At 39.3% G+C, this 13,770-nt stretch overlaps 1 protein-coding gene across 2 annotated transcripts in view; it reads right to left on the minus strand.

Annotated features, from left to right (window-relative positions):
• The window catches only part of FGD6 (FYVE, RhoGEF and PH domain containing 6), a 114,074-nt gene that overhangs the window by 67,005 nt on the left and 33,299 nt on the right, over positions 1 to 13,770 (minus strand). The window contains exon 3 of one of the 2 annotated variants that reach the window (XM_037068304.1): positions 9,900 to 10,050. In XM_037068304.1, the coding sequence (XP_036924199.1) occupies positions 9,900 to 10,050 (151 nt within the window). Of the gene's footprint in view, positions 1 to 9,899; positions 10,054 to 13,770 lie in introns of both variants that reach the window. The other variant, XM_037068303.1, reaches the window with a different exon arrangement.

Raw genomic sequence — 13,770 nt, forward strand, 5'->3', positions numbered from 1 at the left:
CCAATTTCTCTACATCCTCACTAACATTAGTTACTGTCTGTCTTTGTGATTTTATAATCATCCTAGTAGGTATGAAGTGGTAGCTCACTGAGGTTTTGCCTAGCATTTCCCCGATGGCTAAGCATGTTGACAATCTTATTATGGCCATTTGTATTATCTTCTTTGAAAAAATGTCTATTCAGATCCTTGGCCCATTTAAATTGGGTCATTTATTTTTTATTGTTGAGCTGTAAGAGTTCTTTATATATTCTGTATACAAGTACTGTACCAGAGATAGTTACTAATACAGGGTAGGGCAAAAGTAGGTCATATGGAAAATAATACAATAATTAGTAAATAATAATACAAGAATAGATTCTGTGTTTCAAGTACTCCAACTGTAAACCTACTTTTTTACCCCACCTGTATTTTCTTATTCTGTGTGTAACACCAAAAGTTTTTAATTTCAATAAAGTCCAATTTATGTATTTTTCCTTCTTATCACTTATACTTTTGTTGTAGCTAATAACCTTTTGTCTAATCTAAGGTCATAAAGAGTTGTTACTATATGTTCCTTATTTTTTATTTATTGATTTTGGAGAGGGAGAAAAAGGGAGGGAGGGGGAGGGAGAAATGGAGAGGAAGAGAGAGAGAAATAGAGAAAAACACTCATTTGTTGTTCCACTTATTTATGCATTCATTGGTTGATTCCTGTTTGTGCCCTGATTGGGGAACAGACAGGCAACCAAGACTTATTGGGATGGAGTTCTAATCAACTGAGTTACCCAGCCAGGGCTTACTGTATTTTCTTCTAAGTGTTTTATGCTTTCAGGTCTCACATTTAGATCTATTATGATCCATTTGAAGTTAATTTTTGTGCATGGGGAAAAAAATGAGTCTATCTAACTTTGTTCTTCTGCATGTGGTTATCCAGTAATTCCAGTAGTGTTCATTAACACCTTGACTTATTTACTTGTATATCTTGACCTTTTCCATTACATAAAAAATTGTTTTGCCACCTGAAGTCCATTGTGAAATGATATTAATGTAAATAAAGTAACTGACTTTTAAAAATTATTTGACCAACCTCATACAGCTGGTAGTTGACAAAGCTAGGACTATACCCTGGGTCCTACGATACCAAATTTCATGTTTTTCTATGAGAACACAATACTCCCTTTCATGTAAACATATTTCAGATTTATTGGCAAAGATATGAAAAGGCAAACTTGAAATGATATGTATTTATTGGGTAATTTGGTATACATTTATTAGGTATATTTACCCAACATATATTTATTTTGTTATATAAAGCTTGATTTCAGATACCTTTTTGCTTGTTTCTTTTCATGTGAGCCAATAATAATAGTTAAAATCTACTGGGCATTCACTTTGTGGCAGATACTGTTTTAAAATGTGTATCATTTAATCATAATGACAAACTTAGAAAATAAGGACAAGTGTCCACCTTACTCCCTTCTTTTGTTACAGATAGGAAAACAAAAGCACAGAGAAGTTAAGTAAATTGCTCAAGAACACAGAGCTGGTAAGTGATGAGAACCTAGGCAATTTGGCTCCAAAGACTATGTTCTTCTAAACCACTATGAAAGTCAATTACTTAAAAGAAAAGCATTCACCAGGCTATACTTAGGTGGATCAATAACTGCCTAGAAAGGAAGAGTTAGTCTATATTATTATTGCCATTGTTGTCTCAGATGAAGAGACAGAGAGCAGGATCATCAGAGAGAGTGGCTGACAATTCTACAGGAGGAAAATTAGTAACACACTAGCCTCAGGTGAAAAAATATTAAAAATATTAACTGAAGAAATAATATCATTTTAAAAACAGAAAAAGATTTAGCAGAGATACTGCACATGGTACAACTAAAGACAAAAAACCAATAATATAAATACTGGAAGGGAAGGGATAGGCAGGCACGAATTCAGAGGAAGGAACCCTGTAAGTCTCCAATGACCACAAAACAAAAGAATCAACCAGGCAATGTTATGACAGGATGTGTTGGGCAGATGCATAACACGAAAAGGTTAGGGATGAATCCTTCCTTTTTACCAGATATCAGTGAGATACCTAGTGGAATCTGGAAACCAAGTTTGATCACCATACTTTAAATATGGGAGGAAATTGGTATGTGTTTGATTTGAGCATGAGAAACAACAAACAAAAAAAATGAGAGCAAACAGTATTTGTTAGGAAATGAAAGATTTTGCAGTCTACTCAAAGGAGTAAAGGTTGATTTAATTACATTCCTTAGACAGGAAGACCCTTTGAAAGCTCTTCTCCAAACCCTGTAGGGTTTGACTCCTGCCAGTTATGTACATCTCAGTCAAAAATCACTTCCTTAAAGGCTTTTATCCCAAGTAGCCTCTTCACTTTTGAGCACATCACTCTGTTCATACCCTTCAAATCATGAAATACTCTGAAGTTCTTATGTTCATGCATTTTTAGTCCCTCTTGTCCCACTAGTATGCAAGGTCTTCAACAGCAGGGACCATGAGTTCTGCTCTATGTCTAGAACATACTGATAGTACCTGGGACTTCGTATACATTTAAATATTTGTTGAATCTACATATGTGCAGAAGCTACAAGAAAAATGAGCTTTTAAATTAGAGCAAGAGAGACACCAGTAAAATAAAATGGAATTACTTCATAGTCAAAGTAAATCCCACACTGCTGAGGAGGAATGAAATGGGGTTTATAACAGTCATTCACCTGTCATAGGTGTCCTACAAATTCACCTGCCTTAAGGCCAAGTAATTTCTAGTGGATACTCCCAACTCCATGATTCAACACTTTACAGCACAGAAACAAAGTCTTGCAAAAAATAAATAATCACTGAGTTCTTACCATGTACTGGTCAGTGTTCTAAGTCTTTACACATATCAAATCATTTAGTCCTCAAAGTCTATGACATAAGAACTATTCTTGTCATCATTAAATGGGATTCTTCAGCCTATAAGAGGTTAAATAATTTGCCCAAGAATACCCAGATCATAAATGCTAGAATGCTGGGACTTAAATCAAGACAATTACACAACATGTACCATTGACTTAAGGCTAAAAATGAACTTAAAGCAAAAAATATATTAAACAGAAGGTATAAGAGACCGGTAAACTATGGTATAGGAGTTAGATAACATGGATTTTCTCCATGGTTTCATATGCATGTGAATATGTATAGACTTTCAAATTCTATCATGCTATAACATCCCAATACATCCTGGGGATACTAATGATATACTACATTTTCCCTGTAATTTATGTCTTTATTCAAACAAATGAGATTTAAAATAAAATAGAAATGTATATCAACCTACAGAAACAATATAATGAGCCCCCACATACTGTGACACATCTTAAATAACTGCCAACACAGGCCAATCTCTTTTCACATATATTGAAAACACACATACAGGATCAGATTTCAAAGGAAATTCTGATGTGCTATTAATGACAATTTTCATTTGATCCCCCCAAAATGTGATTTGAGTCTGTAATGCATTTAATTCCTTTCTTTCAAGCAGAATCATTAGCAGTACAGAGAATAGGCCCAAGAACGGTTTTTGCTATCAAAAAATCAATGGATATAACCTAAAATAATATCTTAAAAATTACTAAATAACCTCAAAGTGATATATGCTTGAAAATATCATAACATCTTATGCCCTACATTATAGCACAAATTTATTTCTAAAAAATGTTTCTTATCTCTGTAATCTATATTTTAACATAGTCATTTATTAAAATTTATAATTTATTTTACACTCATTTTACATTATTTTTACATTTTTCCACTACAGTCAGCATTAAATATTATTTTATATTTATTTCAGGTGTACAGAAGAGTGGTTAGTCAATTACATAATTTACAAAGTGATCCTCCTCTTATTCTAGTACCTACATGGCACCATGTATACTTATTACAAAATTACTGACTATATTTTCTATGCTATACTTATATCCCTGTGATTACTTTGATGTTAGCTGTGAGTCTGTCATATATGGCATTTATTCTGTTGAGGTATGTTCTTTCTAATCCCACTCTGAAACGAGTTTTTATCATAGTGGGTACTGGATTCTATTAAATGATATTTCTGCATACATTGATATGATCATATGATTTTTATTCTTTATGTGGTGTATCACATTAATTAATTTGTGGATACTGAACAAAATTTGTGTCCCAGAAATAAATCCTACTTAATCATGGTGCATGAACTTTTAGTGTATTACTGAAATCGGTTTGCAAATATTTTGTCAACAACTTTTGCATCTTTGTTCATCAGAAATACTGACCTATAATTTTTCTTTTTTTTTTTGTAATGTCCTTCTCAGGTTTTGGAATCAGAGTGATGCTGGCCTCATAAAAAGAGCTTGGGAGCCTTCCCTCCTCTTGGATTTTTTTGAGTAGTTTAAAAAGGGTAAGTGTCCATTCTTTTTTGAATGTTTGGGAAAATTCACCTGTGAAATGAAACCCACTGATTCAAGAATTTTGTTTGTTGGGAGATTTTTTATTTTTGATTTGCTTTTGTTGGTAGTAATCAATCTGTTTCTTCTTGATTCAGTCTTATAAGATTGCATGTTTCTAGGAATTTATTATTTCTTCCAGACTGTCCAATTTGTTGGCATATAACTGTTGGTAGTATTTTCTTGTATTTTTGTGGTGTCAGTTGTTACTTCTCTTTCACTTCTGATTTTATTTATTTGGGTCCTCTCTCTTTATCTTGATGAGTGTGATTAAAGGTTTATTAGTCTTGTTTATTTTCTTAAAAAAACAGTTCTTGGGAGGATTTCAGTTGGATTCCCAGTCAGGGCACATGCCTAGGTTGCAGGTGAGTTCCTGGTGGAGGACCCATGAGAGGCAACCATACATTGATATTGTTTCCCTCTCTCCTTCCCTTCCCCTCTAAAGATAAATAAATAAAATCTTTAAAAATATATAAAAAAACAGCTCTTGGTTTTATTAATATTTTATTTACATTGTATTCCATTTATTTATACTGTGATTTTTATTATTTCCTTCCTTCTACTCACTTTGGCCTTTTTGTTGTTGTTGTTGTTCTTTTTATATTAAATTAGGTGTTAAGTTAGATTGAGATTTTTTTTCTTTCAAGGTAGGCCTATATCGCTATGAATTTTCTTTGTAGGACTGCTTTCTCTGTGTCCCACTGATTTGGGGTTGCTGTGTTTTCATTTTCATATGACTTCAAGCTTCTTTAATTTGTTGGGCCTAATATATGATCTATCTTGGAAAATGTTTTAGGTACACTTGAAAAGATTGTTACGTTCTACTGCTTTGAGGCAAAGTACTAAAAAAGTATCAATTAAATCCATCTGGTCTGATGTTTCATTTAAAGAGACTGTTTTCTCGTTAATTTTCTATCCAAAAGATCTACCTACTGATATCAGTGAAGTATTAAATCCTCTACTATGACTACATTATTGCTGGTCTTTCCCTGTATGTCCATCAATATTTGCTTTACATACTTAGGTGTTTCTATGATGGCTGAATTAAGGTTTATGAGAGTTATGTATTCTTGTTTGATTAATCCCTTTATCATTATCATTAAAGTCTCCCCATGTCTCTCAGTATAGTCTTTGTTTCAAAGTGTATTTTATCTGATATAAGTATTGCTACCTCAGACCTCCAGTCAAGATGGAGGCATAGGTAAATATAACTTGCCTCCTCATACAACCACAGCAAAAATCACAAGTAGACTCCAAAGCAAATATCACCCTCATTTATCAGAAAATTGAGCTGTATGGAAGTCCATCAACCAAAGAATTAAAGAGGCCATATTCATCCAGACAAGTAGGAGAGGCAGAGACATGGAGACACACGAAGAGGTGTGCAGATGTGGAACCAGCAGTCCTACACCATGTGTGGTAGATAAAAGTCAGGAGAGATACCTTGGGAGCAAGGGATCCAAGCCCCACACCAAACCATCCAGTCCAGGGTTCCAGCACCAAAAAGATAAGTCCCTATAACTTCTGGCTGTAAAAAAACAGTGGAGGCTGGGGCAAGGGAAGAAAATGTGGGAGTCTCAGGAGTCTTCTCTTAAAAGGCTTGCAATGAACTTAGGAATTATGAAGACTCACTCCTTCTGGGTTTCAGCAGTACAAACTGGAAGGGTACCAGTGGCATATGGGGAGAAACTGAAGTAACTGGCATCAGGGCAAGTGCTGGGTGACAGCTCCCTCCTGGACAAAACTCCAGAGGCCAGGTAGTGTCATTGTCTCCTCTCTGAGCACTGTGCTACACACAGCCACAGAGTGGCGACATAGGTTGCCCTGCCCTGACAATTACTTAATGCTCTACCCCATCCAACTTAGTGGTGTACTTTTCTACAATAGGCCATGGTACACAGACAGGGAGTCAAAGCAATTCTACCTAATACACAGAAACAAACACAGAGGGGCTGCCAAATTGAGGAGACAAAAAATATGGCCTAAATGAAAGAAAATGAAAAAATATGGCCTAAATGAAAGAACAAAACTCCAAAAAAACCCCCCCAAACTAAACAAAATGGAGATAAGCAATCTATCAGATGCAGAGTTCAAAACACTGGTTATTAGGATGATCAAAGAACTCACTGGCTACTTTAAAGCATAAAAAAGATCCAGGCAGAAAACAGCCAGAGAAAAGGAGACAGTTACATACACAGGAGTTCTCATAAGACTGTCAGCTGATTTCTCAAAAGAAACTTTGCAGTCCCTTAGAAGGCACTGGCAAGAAGTATTCAAAGTAATGAAAAGCAAGGACCTACAACCCAGATTACTCTATCCACAAAAGCCATCATTTAGAAATGAAGGGCAGATGTAGAGCTTCCCAGGCAATGTAAAGCTAAAGGAGTTCATCATCACCAACCCATTATTATATGAAATGTTAAAGGGACTTATTTAAGAAAAAGAAGAACTATGAACATTAAAATGACAAAAAACTCACAACTATCAATAACTGAATCTAAAAAACAAAGTAAGCAAACAATCAGAATAGAAACAGAATCATAGATATGGAGATCATTTGGAGGGTTATCAGTTGGAGGGGTAAACGGGAGAATGGGGGAAAAGGTGCTGGGATTAAGGAGTACAAACTGGTGGGTACAAAAAGACAGTGCATTATTAAGAACAGAATAGGAAATGGAGTAGCCAAAGAACTTATATGTATGACCCATGGACATGAACTAAGGGTGGGGATTGCCAGATGGAATGGGGGGCACTGAATAGAGGGGGACCAAGTGGGGAATATTGGGGTAGCTGTAATAGAAAAATCATTAAAATGTATTTTAAAAAGTAAATATTGCTATCTCAGCTGTTTTTCATTTCCATTTTCATGAAATATCTTTTTCTACCCCTTTACTTTCAGTCCATATGTGTCTTTCAATCCGAAGTGGGGTCTCTTATAGGTAGCACATATATGGGGCTTGTTTTCTTATCCATTCAGCCACTCTGTCTTTGGTTCACAGGCCTGCGCTCATTCCACTGAGCTATACGAGCCAGGGCTCACTCTATGTCTTGATTGGAGCGTTTAATCCATTTATATTTTAAGTGATTGACAGGTATGTAGTTAATGTCACTTTATTATTCATATTTATCTTCCTTTCCCTCCCCCTTTTCTTATAAAATTTGGTGATGATAAACTCCTTTAGCTTTTTCTTATCTAGGAAGCTCTTTCTCTATCCCTCAATTTTAACTGATACTCTTCCTGGGTAGAGCAGTCTTGGTTCTAGGTCCTTACTCTTAAGTATTTTCTGCCAATCCCTCTGGCCTAAAAAATTTGTTGAAAAATCAGTTGACAGTCTTATGGGAGCTCCCTTGTATATAACTAACTGTCTTTCTCTTCCTGCTTTTGAGATTCTCTCCATCTTTAACCTTTGCCATTTTAATATGATGTGTCCTGGTGTGGACCTCTTTGTGTTCCTCTTGTTGAAGATTCTCTGCGCTTCCAGGACAAGTATGTCTATTTCCTTCCTCAGGGTAGGGAAGTTTTCAGTAATTAGTTTTTCAAATAGGTTTCTATGTCCTTTTTTATGCTTACTATCTCTTTGTCAAAGTCCTCACTAAGTTCCTTGAGCATCCTTATAAGCAGTGTTTTGAACTCTGTATCTGGTAGACTGCTTGCCTCATTTCATTTAGTTCTTTCTCTGGAGCTATCTCCTCTTCCATTTAGGAAATCTTTCAATGCTTCCCCATTTTGGCTGCCTCTTTGTGTTTGTTTCTATGTATTAGGTAGACTTGTTACATCTTCCAGTCTTGGCAGGGTGGCCTCATGAAGTAGGTGTCCTATGAGGCCCAATAGCACAGTCTCCCTGATTACCTGAGCTAGATGCTCCAGGAGTGTCTCTCATGTAGGTTATGTGTACCCTCCTGTTGCAGCTGAGCCTTGATTGCCGTTGGCACGTCAGTGGGGAAACTGACCCTCAGGCTGACTGGCTGTTAGTACTGGGTATGGCCACAACTTACAAGCTGCTCTGTGACAGCAGACCCCGGGGGAGTAGGATTCACCCCCCCAGGGCCTATGTCCTGCCAAGATTATCCCTTATGGAGCTAACTGGGTGATGCTCTGTAGTGGTCTGAATCCAGCCACTGGGCATATTGGTTCCAGGGCCTCTAGGGACTGCAGTGTAAGCCAATGTCAGTCGCTGACTATGACCAGCCCAGGACTACCTATTAGTAGCTACCAAGTGATCTACAGTTGGTAGTTGCTTGGGATGGGCCTAGATGTATGTAGGAGATGCCATGCTGTGATTCAAGACTGGCTGCCACCAGTACTAGGCCGTGAGTAGGTCACCAAAAGGCCCAAAACCCCCCAAGATATGCCAATACCTGCCAGCTGGCTGCCTGTAAGACTCAGCCATGGAAAGAACCTTGGCTAGCATGAATATGAGAGTCGGGTGAGGCAGGGCCTTAGGGAATCATCAGGATGCACTGAATGGTGTTCACTAGGTTAATCTTTGGTGTTAGTACTGAGGCCTAGACCACAGCAAAAGTCTCAGGTATACCAAGGCCAGCTGCTACCCGCATGGAGCCTGCAGACCTTTGCAATAGACGGAATCTCAGGGAGTCATCAGGAAAAAGCTGGTAGAATTCACCAGGCTAAAGCATTTTCAAGTTTGGTCACACAGGAAATGGTTCAACATAGGGAAAAGGGAAGCTGTTCCTCCAGCCCTTGCCCTGAAGCCGTATGTCTCAGTTGCTCCCTGTAGGTCTCTGACATTCTCTCTCCCCCATCCCCTCCCCAGCTCCCCAGCCACCTCCCCTACAGCCAACTTGACCAGAATTCCTCAAAAGTTTTTTTAAGAAAAACTGCAATGTGGGCTCAAGCTGGTTTGCAAGGAAAGAGCCTGGGGCCATGCACAAGCTGGGTGGGACAGGGTCTCAGGTAGTCATCAGTGGAGCTAGTGGAGTTCACCAGGCTAATGCAGGTTCAGATTTGTCTATGTCGGGGAAGGCTCAACAAAGAAGAAACGGTGCCTATTAGCTGTGCTGGAGGAGTACTCAATACAGGGACAATGGCAAACGTCCCTCCAACCCTCACCCTGCAGCCACACAACTCAGTTTCTCCCTGTATGTCTCTGATGCCCACCTGAGCCACTGTCCCAACACCAGAGAGCAATGGGAGTGCCTATGATCAGAGTTTGTGTGGGGGCCCTTTAAGAGGATACCTGGGTTTCCAGCAGGATTCTATCTTCTCTGGATTGACTCACAGAATTCCTGCTGATTTTCATAGCCAAATATTATGTGAGCTCCTCTTAGCAGAAATGAAGTTTAAATTTTCAAAAGTTATAAACTTTAAGAAAACTAGGAACTTTGTGTCTATCATACTGATAACTATTGTGTCTGAGTTTCATGAGACACCAACAAGCACAAAAGTAGACACGATTAAATAGCAACACCTACCTGTTTATCTCCCAGAAGGTCAGGCTCCCCTTTGCTAGAACTAGAGCTGACATCATCTTCATCAGAACTGTTGACGACTTCCTCCTCGTCCGAAGGAAGGTCTCCAAGACCAAGGTCCAGATCATTGTGTCCTTCCTGGGATGCTCCAGAACTGCTTCAATAGAAAGTGTAGCAATAGTTACCTTTAAAAACAAGGAGTATTACCAACAAACAAACAAAACCAACCATTTTATTCATGTGATGTAAGCAAGGTACATCTAAGGGACTTAGTGGCATAGCCAGAGCCAGATCAATCAAATTTCCCCTGCCCTTTCCCCATCTCAGCTGTCAAAACACATACTCATTTTCATTTTAAAATAATCACTTTGAAAAACATATTTTTCTTGATCAGAAGATGGGTGAGAAGCAAGTTTCCCAGCTTCCCCCACCCAATGATTCAATATATCCTTACTCTAGAAGATGAGGTCTGTATTAGTATAAACCAAGAAGTCTCATAGGATATGGGCTGGGTTACCACAAAAGGAACATTAAAATAGGTGCTATTTCATTGGGTCTGTTTGTTTTGTTTGGCTAATAAACATACAAGGGTTGGGAGGAAATGATGGCTACCACAACCAACAATGCACGTGCTAACGTGGTATGTGCCCACCTCCCCGATTATAATCAATTTCCTTTTTATAACCACATCTTAAGACATGGGAAGGAAAAAAATATATGGGAAGAAAAGAGGATGTTAACAAATTCTCGGGCTCCGCTCCAGGTCTGCTGATTCAGAAACTCTAGGGGTGCAGAGCCCCTAGGCAATACATGCTAAAGTGTGAAACCACTGTACCAGGACTTTACCAATTCTTCCTCCCCAGCCTGGCATCATCATTTCCCACTTAGTTTTCAGACAGATCTCTTGAATCTAAAAGCCATTGTTGCAATCCAATCAGTGGGGGGAATTCCATAGCAAAGTTCCCCAGGAAGATGACAGAAATAATATTTTCTAGCTTTGCTTGTAAGACTCAGGAACAAACTGCCTGGGAGAACTGCTTTCCTGTCTGTAAAAATATCTACGGAACAGAAGTTAGTAAAAAATCCACAAAGATCATTGGGGGAAGCACTCAGGCAGAATAAAGAGAGTTGCATTTCACGCTGGCAGGCACCTTAGCAAGTCATGGGCAGGTCACTCAATGGCCAAGGATCCCACAAATTACGGAAATTGCTCATGGGAATCTTAAAAGCTCAAGATAAATTTTTCTGCCAGTTCCTGTAGGACACAGACCTGCCTCAGATGCCATTCCTGGAGCCCAACTGTTAAACAAACCAGATGGATAAAGGCAGAATGCCAAAAAAAATTTTTTTCACTTCCCCCGCCAAAGACGATGGGGTTTCCTATTACTCAGTGCCTGGAGAGCCCTGTGGAATCATATCAGCTTCAGTTAGGTAGGTGCACACCTTATCATATTCCCTATGACATCAAGGCGACTCATTCCCCAGTGAGTGGTAGGGATGAAAAACAGAAGATTTCTAGTCAGATCACTGGCAAGATTCCCTGCCTCTGGGTGCCCAGAGATGAGTCCACCCCAGCCGGGTAATCAATTCATTTGGATTAACAAGTGTAAATGAGAGTTAACAGATCTACAGTGTGCAGGATCCACCGATACAAATAGATGAAACACAGACCTCTACTTGTTTTTACCTTAACTGTTGGTATTTTAGTAGTCTCTAAAACCCTGCCGCTCAGAATGTGTTCAATCTGCGAGCAACTTCAGCATCACCAGGGAGCTTCTCAGAAGTATAAAACCTCAGGTCCAGCCACACCCCACTGAGTCAGAAGCTGGTTGTAACAAAATCCCAGTAATTTGAGTTTTTTGGATCAGCCTATCTGTGCATTCTTTTGCACTCAACAATATAAAAATTTCAAATAATCAGTTATAGATAGAGCTGTGGCACCTTGGAGGAAATTACGTTTGCTTTGTCTAAAAGGGGAGCTGAGAGGTTTTTCTTAACATTTAGAAAGCTATTATTATGAAGAGAGTACCCATTAGGGATATTTAAACAAGCTTTAAATATTACAATGACATGGATCAAAACACGCTGCCATAAAATGTTCAGAGATTTCAGTTCTGAAAATTGCTTTCCTACAGAAAACTTTCCCTGACCATTCCTCCAAACCCAAATTAATTTTCCTGCCTCCGAATCACATCTGATCCTACTTGACTGCCCCTGGTGGTACATGTAAAGTATAAACTCCTTTTTGTCCAACATTTTCTTGAGGCAGCAGTGGTAGCAGCCACTGTTTGGGTTTTGCCATGCTGGAAAGTCAGCGAAAAAAGACAAAGACCCAGTGAACAAATCTGGGGGCAAGGCCAAAATGAAGAAGTGGCCCAAAGGCAAAGTTCAGGACAAGCTCAATAACCTGGTCTTGTTTGACAAGCAACATAGGACAAACTCGGCAGTGAAGTCCCCACCTGCAGGCTCATAATCCCAGCTGTTGTCTCAGAGAGACTGGAGACGTGCAGTTCCTCGGCCAGGGCAGCCCGTCGGGAGCTCCTTAGTAAAGCACTTATTAAACTAATTTCAAAGCACAGAACCGAGGTAATTTACACCAGAAACACTAAAGGTGGGGTTGCCCCAGCTGCTGTTGAAGATGCATGAACAACAAATCCCCCTACCTGTACATTTTGAAAACTAACACTTCATTACATCAAACAGGTAAACTCCTAAGGACAAGGAAACTGTTTTCAGGGGAATCGCCAGCATACTGCTTGACATACACGTTCTTATCGACTAAATAAAAATGATATTAGAAAGCAATGAAACATTCAGGAACATTTAGGCAGTATGTATTTGTGATAGTGATGATCATAAGGAAGTGTTTGATGGGACTATTGAAAAGAGTGTATGGCTTAAAGGAGAAGAGGCAGCACAATCAATGATGTGGAAGTGAGAATGTTCGTATTCAGAAAACAAAAAGAACATTTTGGCTGCAGCAGGCGATTCCTATCAGCAATGAATGGGAACAAGTTTGGAGAAGATGGCAGGTGCCAGGCTGTCAAGGGGCATGAAAAACAGCTGAAGAGTTTATATTCATCCTGTAAGACTTCAACAGTGAGACTCGAATTCTCCAGTAGATCTCCAAGCTGGATGTCACTGCCACACTTCTTTCTTATGAGTGCCCCAGGGACGAGAATGCTACCTCTTCTGTCCATGAAACCTTGTAAGCACAGCCGCTGCCCAACTCCTCCATCCACCAGGGAAAAGGACACCCCTATCTATTAGCATCAGTGAGAGCCCCTTGATGGTCTCATAGCTTAAGTCAAGGTAAAGGAGCTTCCCACACACCTGAAGGGCAAACAGTAGATAAGATGTATGACTTCTGAAGCTCTGGGAGGAAGACTAATCTTGAACTAACTGGGGGTGGGCACAGTGACAGAAGAAGTGGAAGGAGATCTAGAAGGTTACTTCAATAAGTGCGGGCGGCCTGAACCAGGGTGGCTACATCAGGAACTGAGAGGAAGGGCTGAATGTAAGAAGAAATATCATCAGGGCTAGGGTAAAGAGATGAGGAAAACCTCTCATCTTCCATCAAGGGTTCATGAACAGTCACCCGCAAAATGAGAGCAACAGCAACTGAAGCAGAAATACGTTAACAAGCCCTGGCTGGTGTAGCTCAGTGGATTGAGCGCAGGCCTGCGAACCAGACGATCGCAGTTCGATTCCCAGTCAGGGCACATGCCTGGGTTGCAGGCCAGTTCCTGGCAGGGGCCAATTCCCAGCAGGGGATGCACAAGAGGCAACCATACATTGGTGTTTCTCTTCCTTTCTCCTTCCCTTCCCCTCTAAAGATAAATAAATACAGTATTAAAAAAAAGAAATACGTTAA

Source organism: Sturnira hondurensis, unplaced genomic scaffold, assembly GCF_014824575.4.
Source record: "Sturnira hondurensis isolate 20B ecotype Veracruz unplaced genomic scaffold, ASM1482457v3 Scaffold0017436, whole genome shotgun sequence".
In the NCBI taxonomy this organism is placed as follows: Eukaryota; Metazoa; Chordata; class Mammalia; order Chiroptera; family Phyllostomidae; genus Sturnira; species Sturnira hondurensis.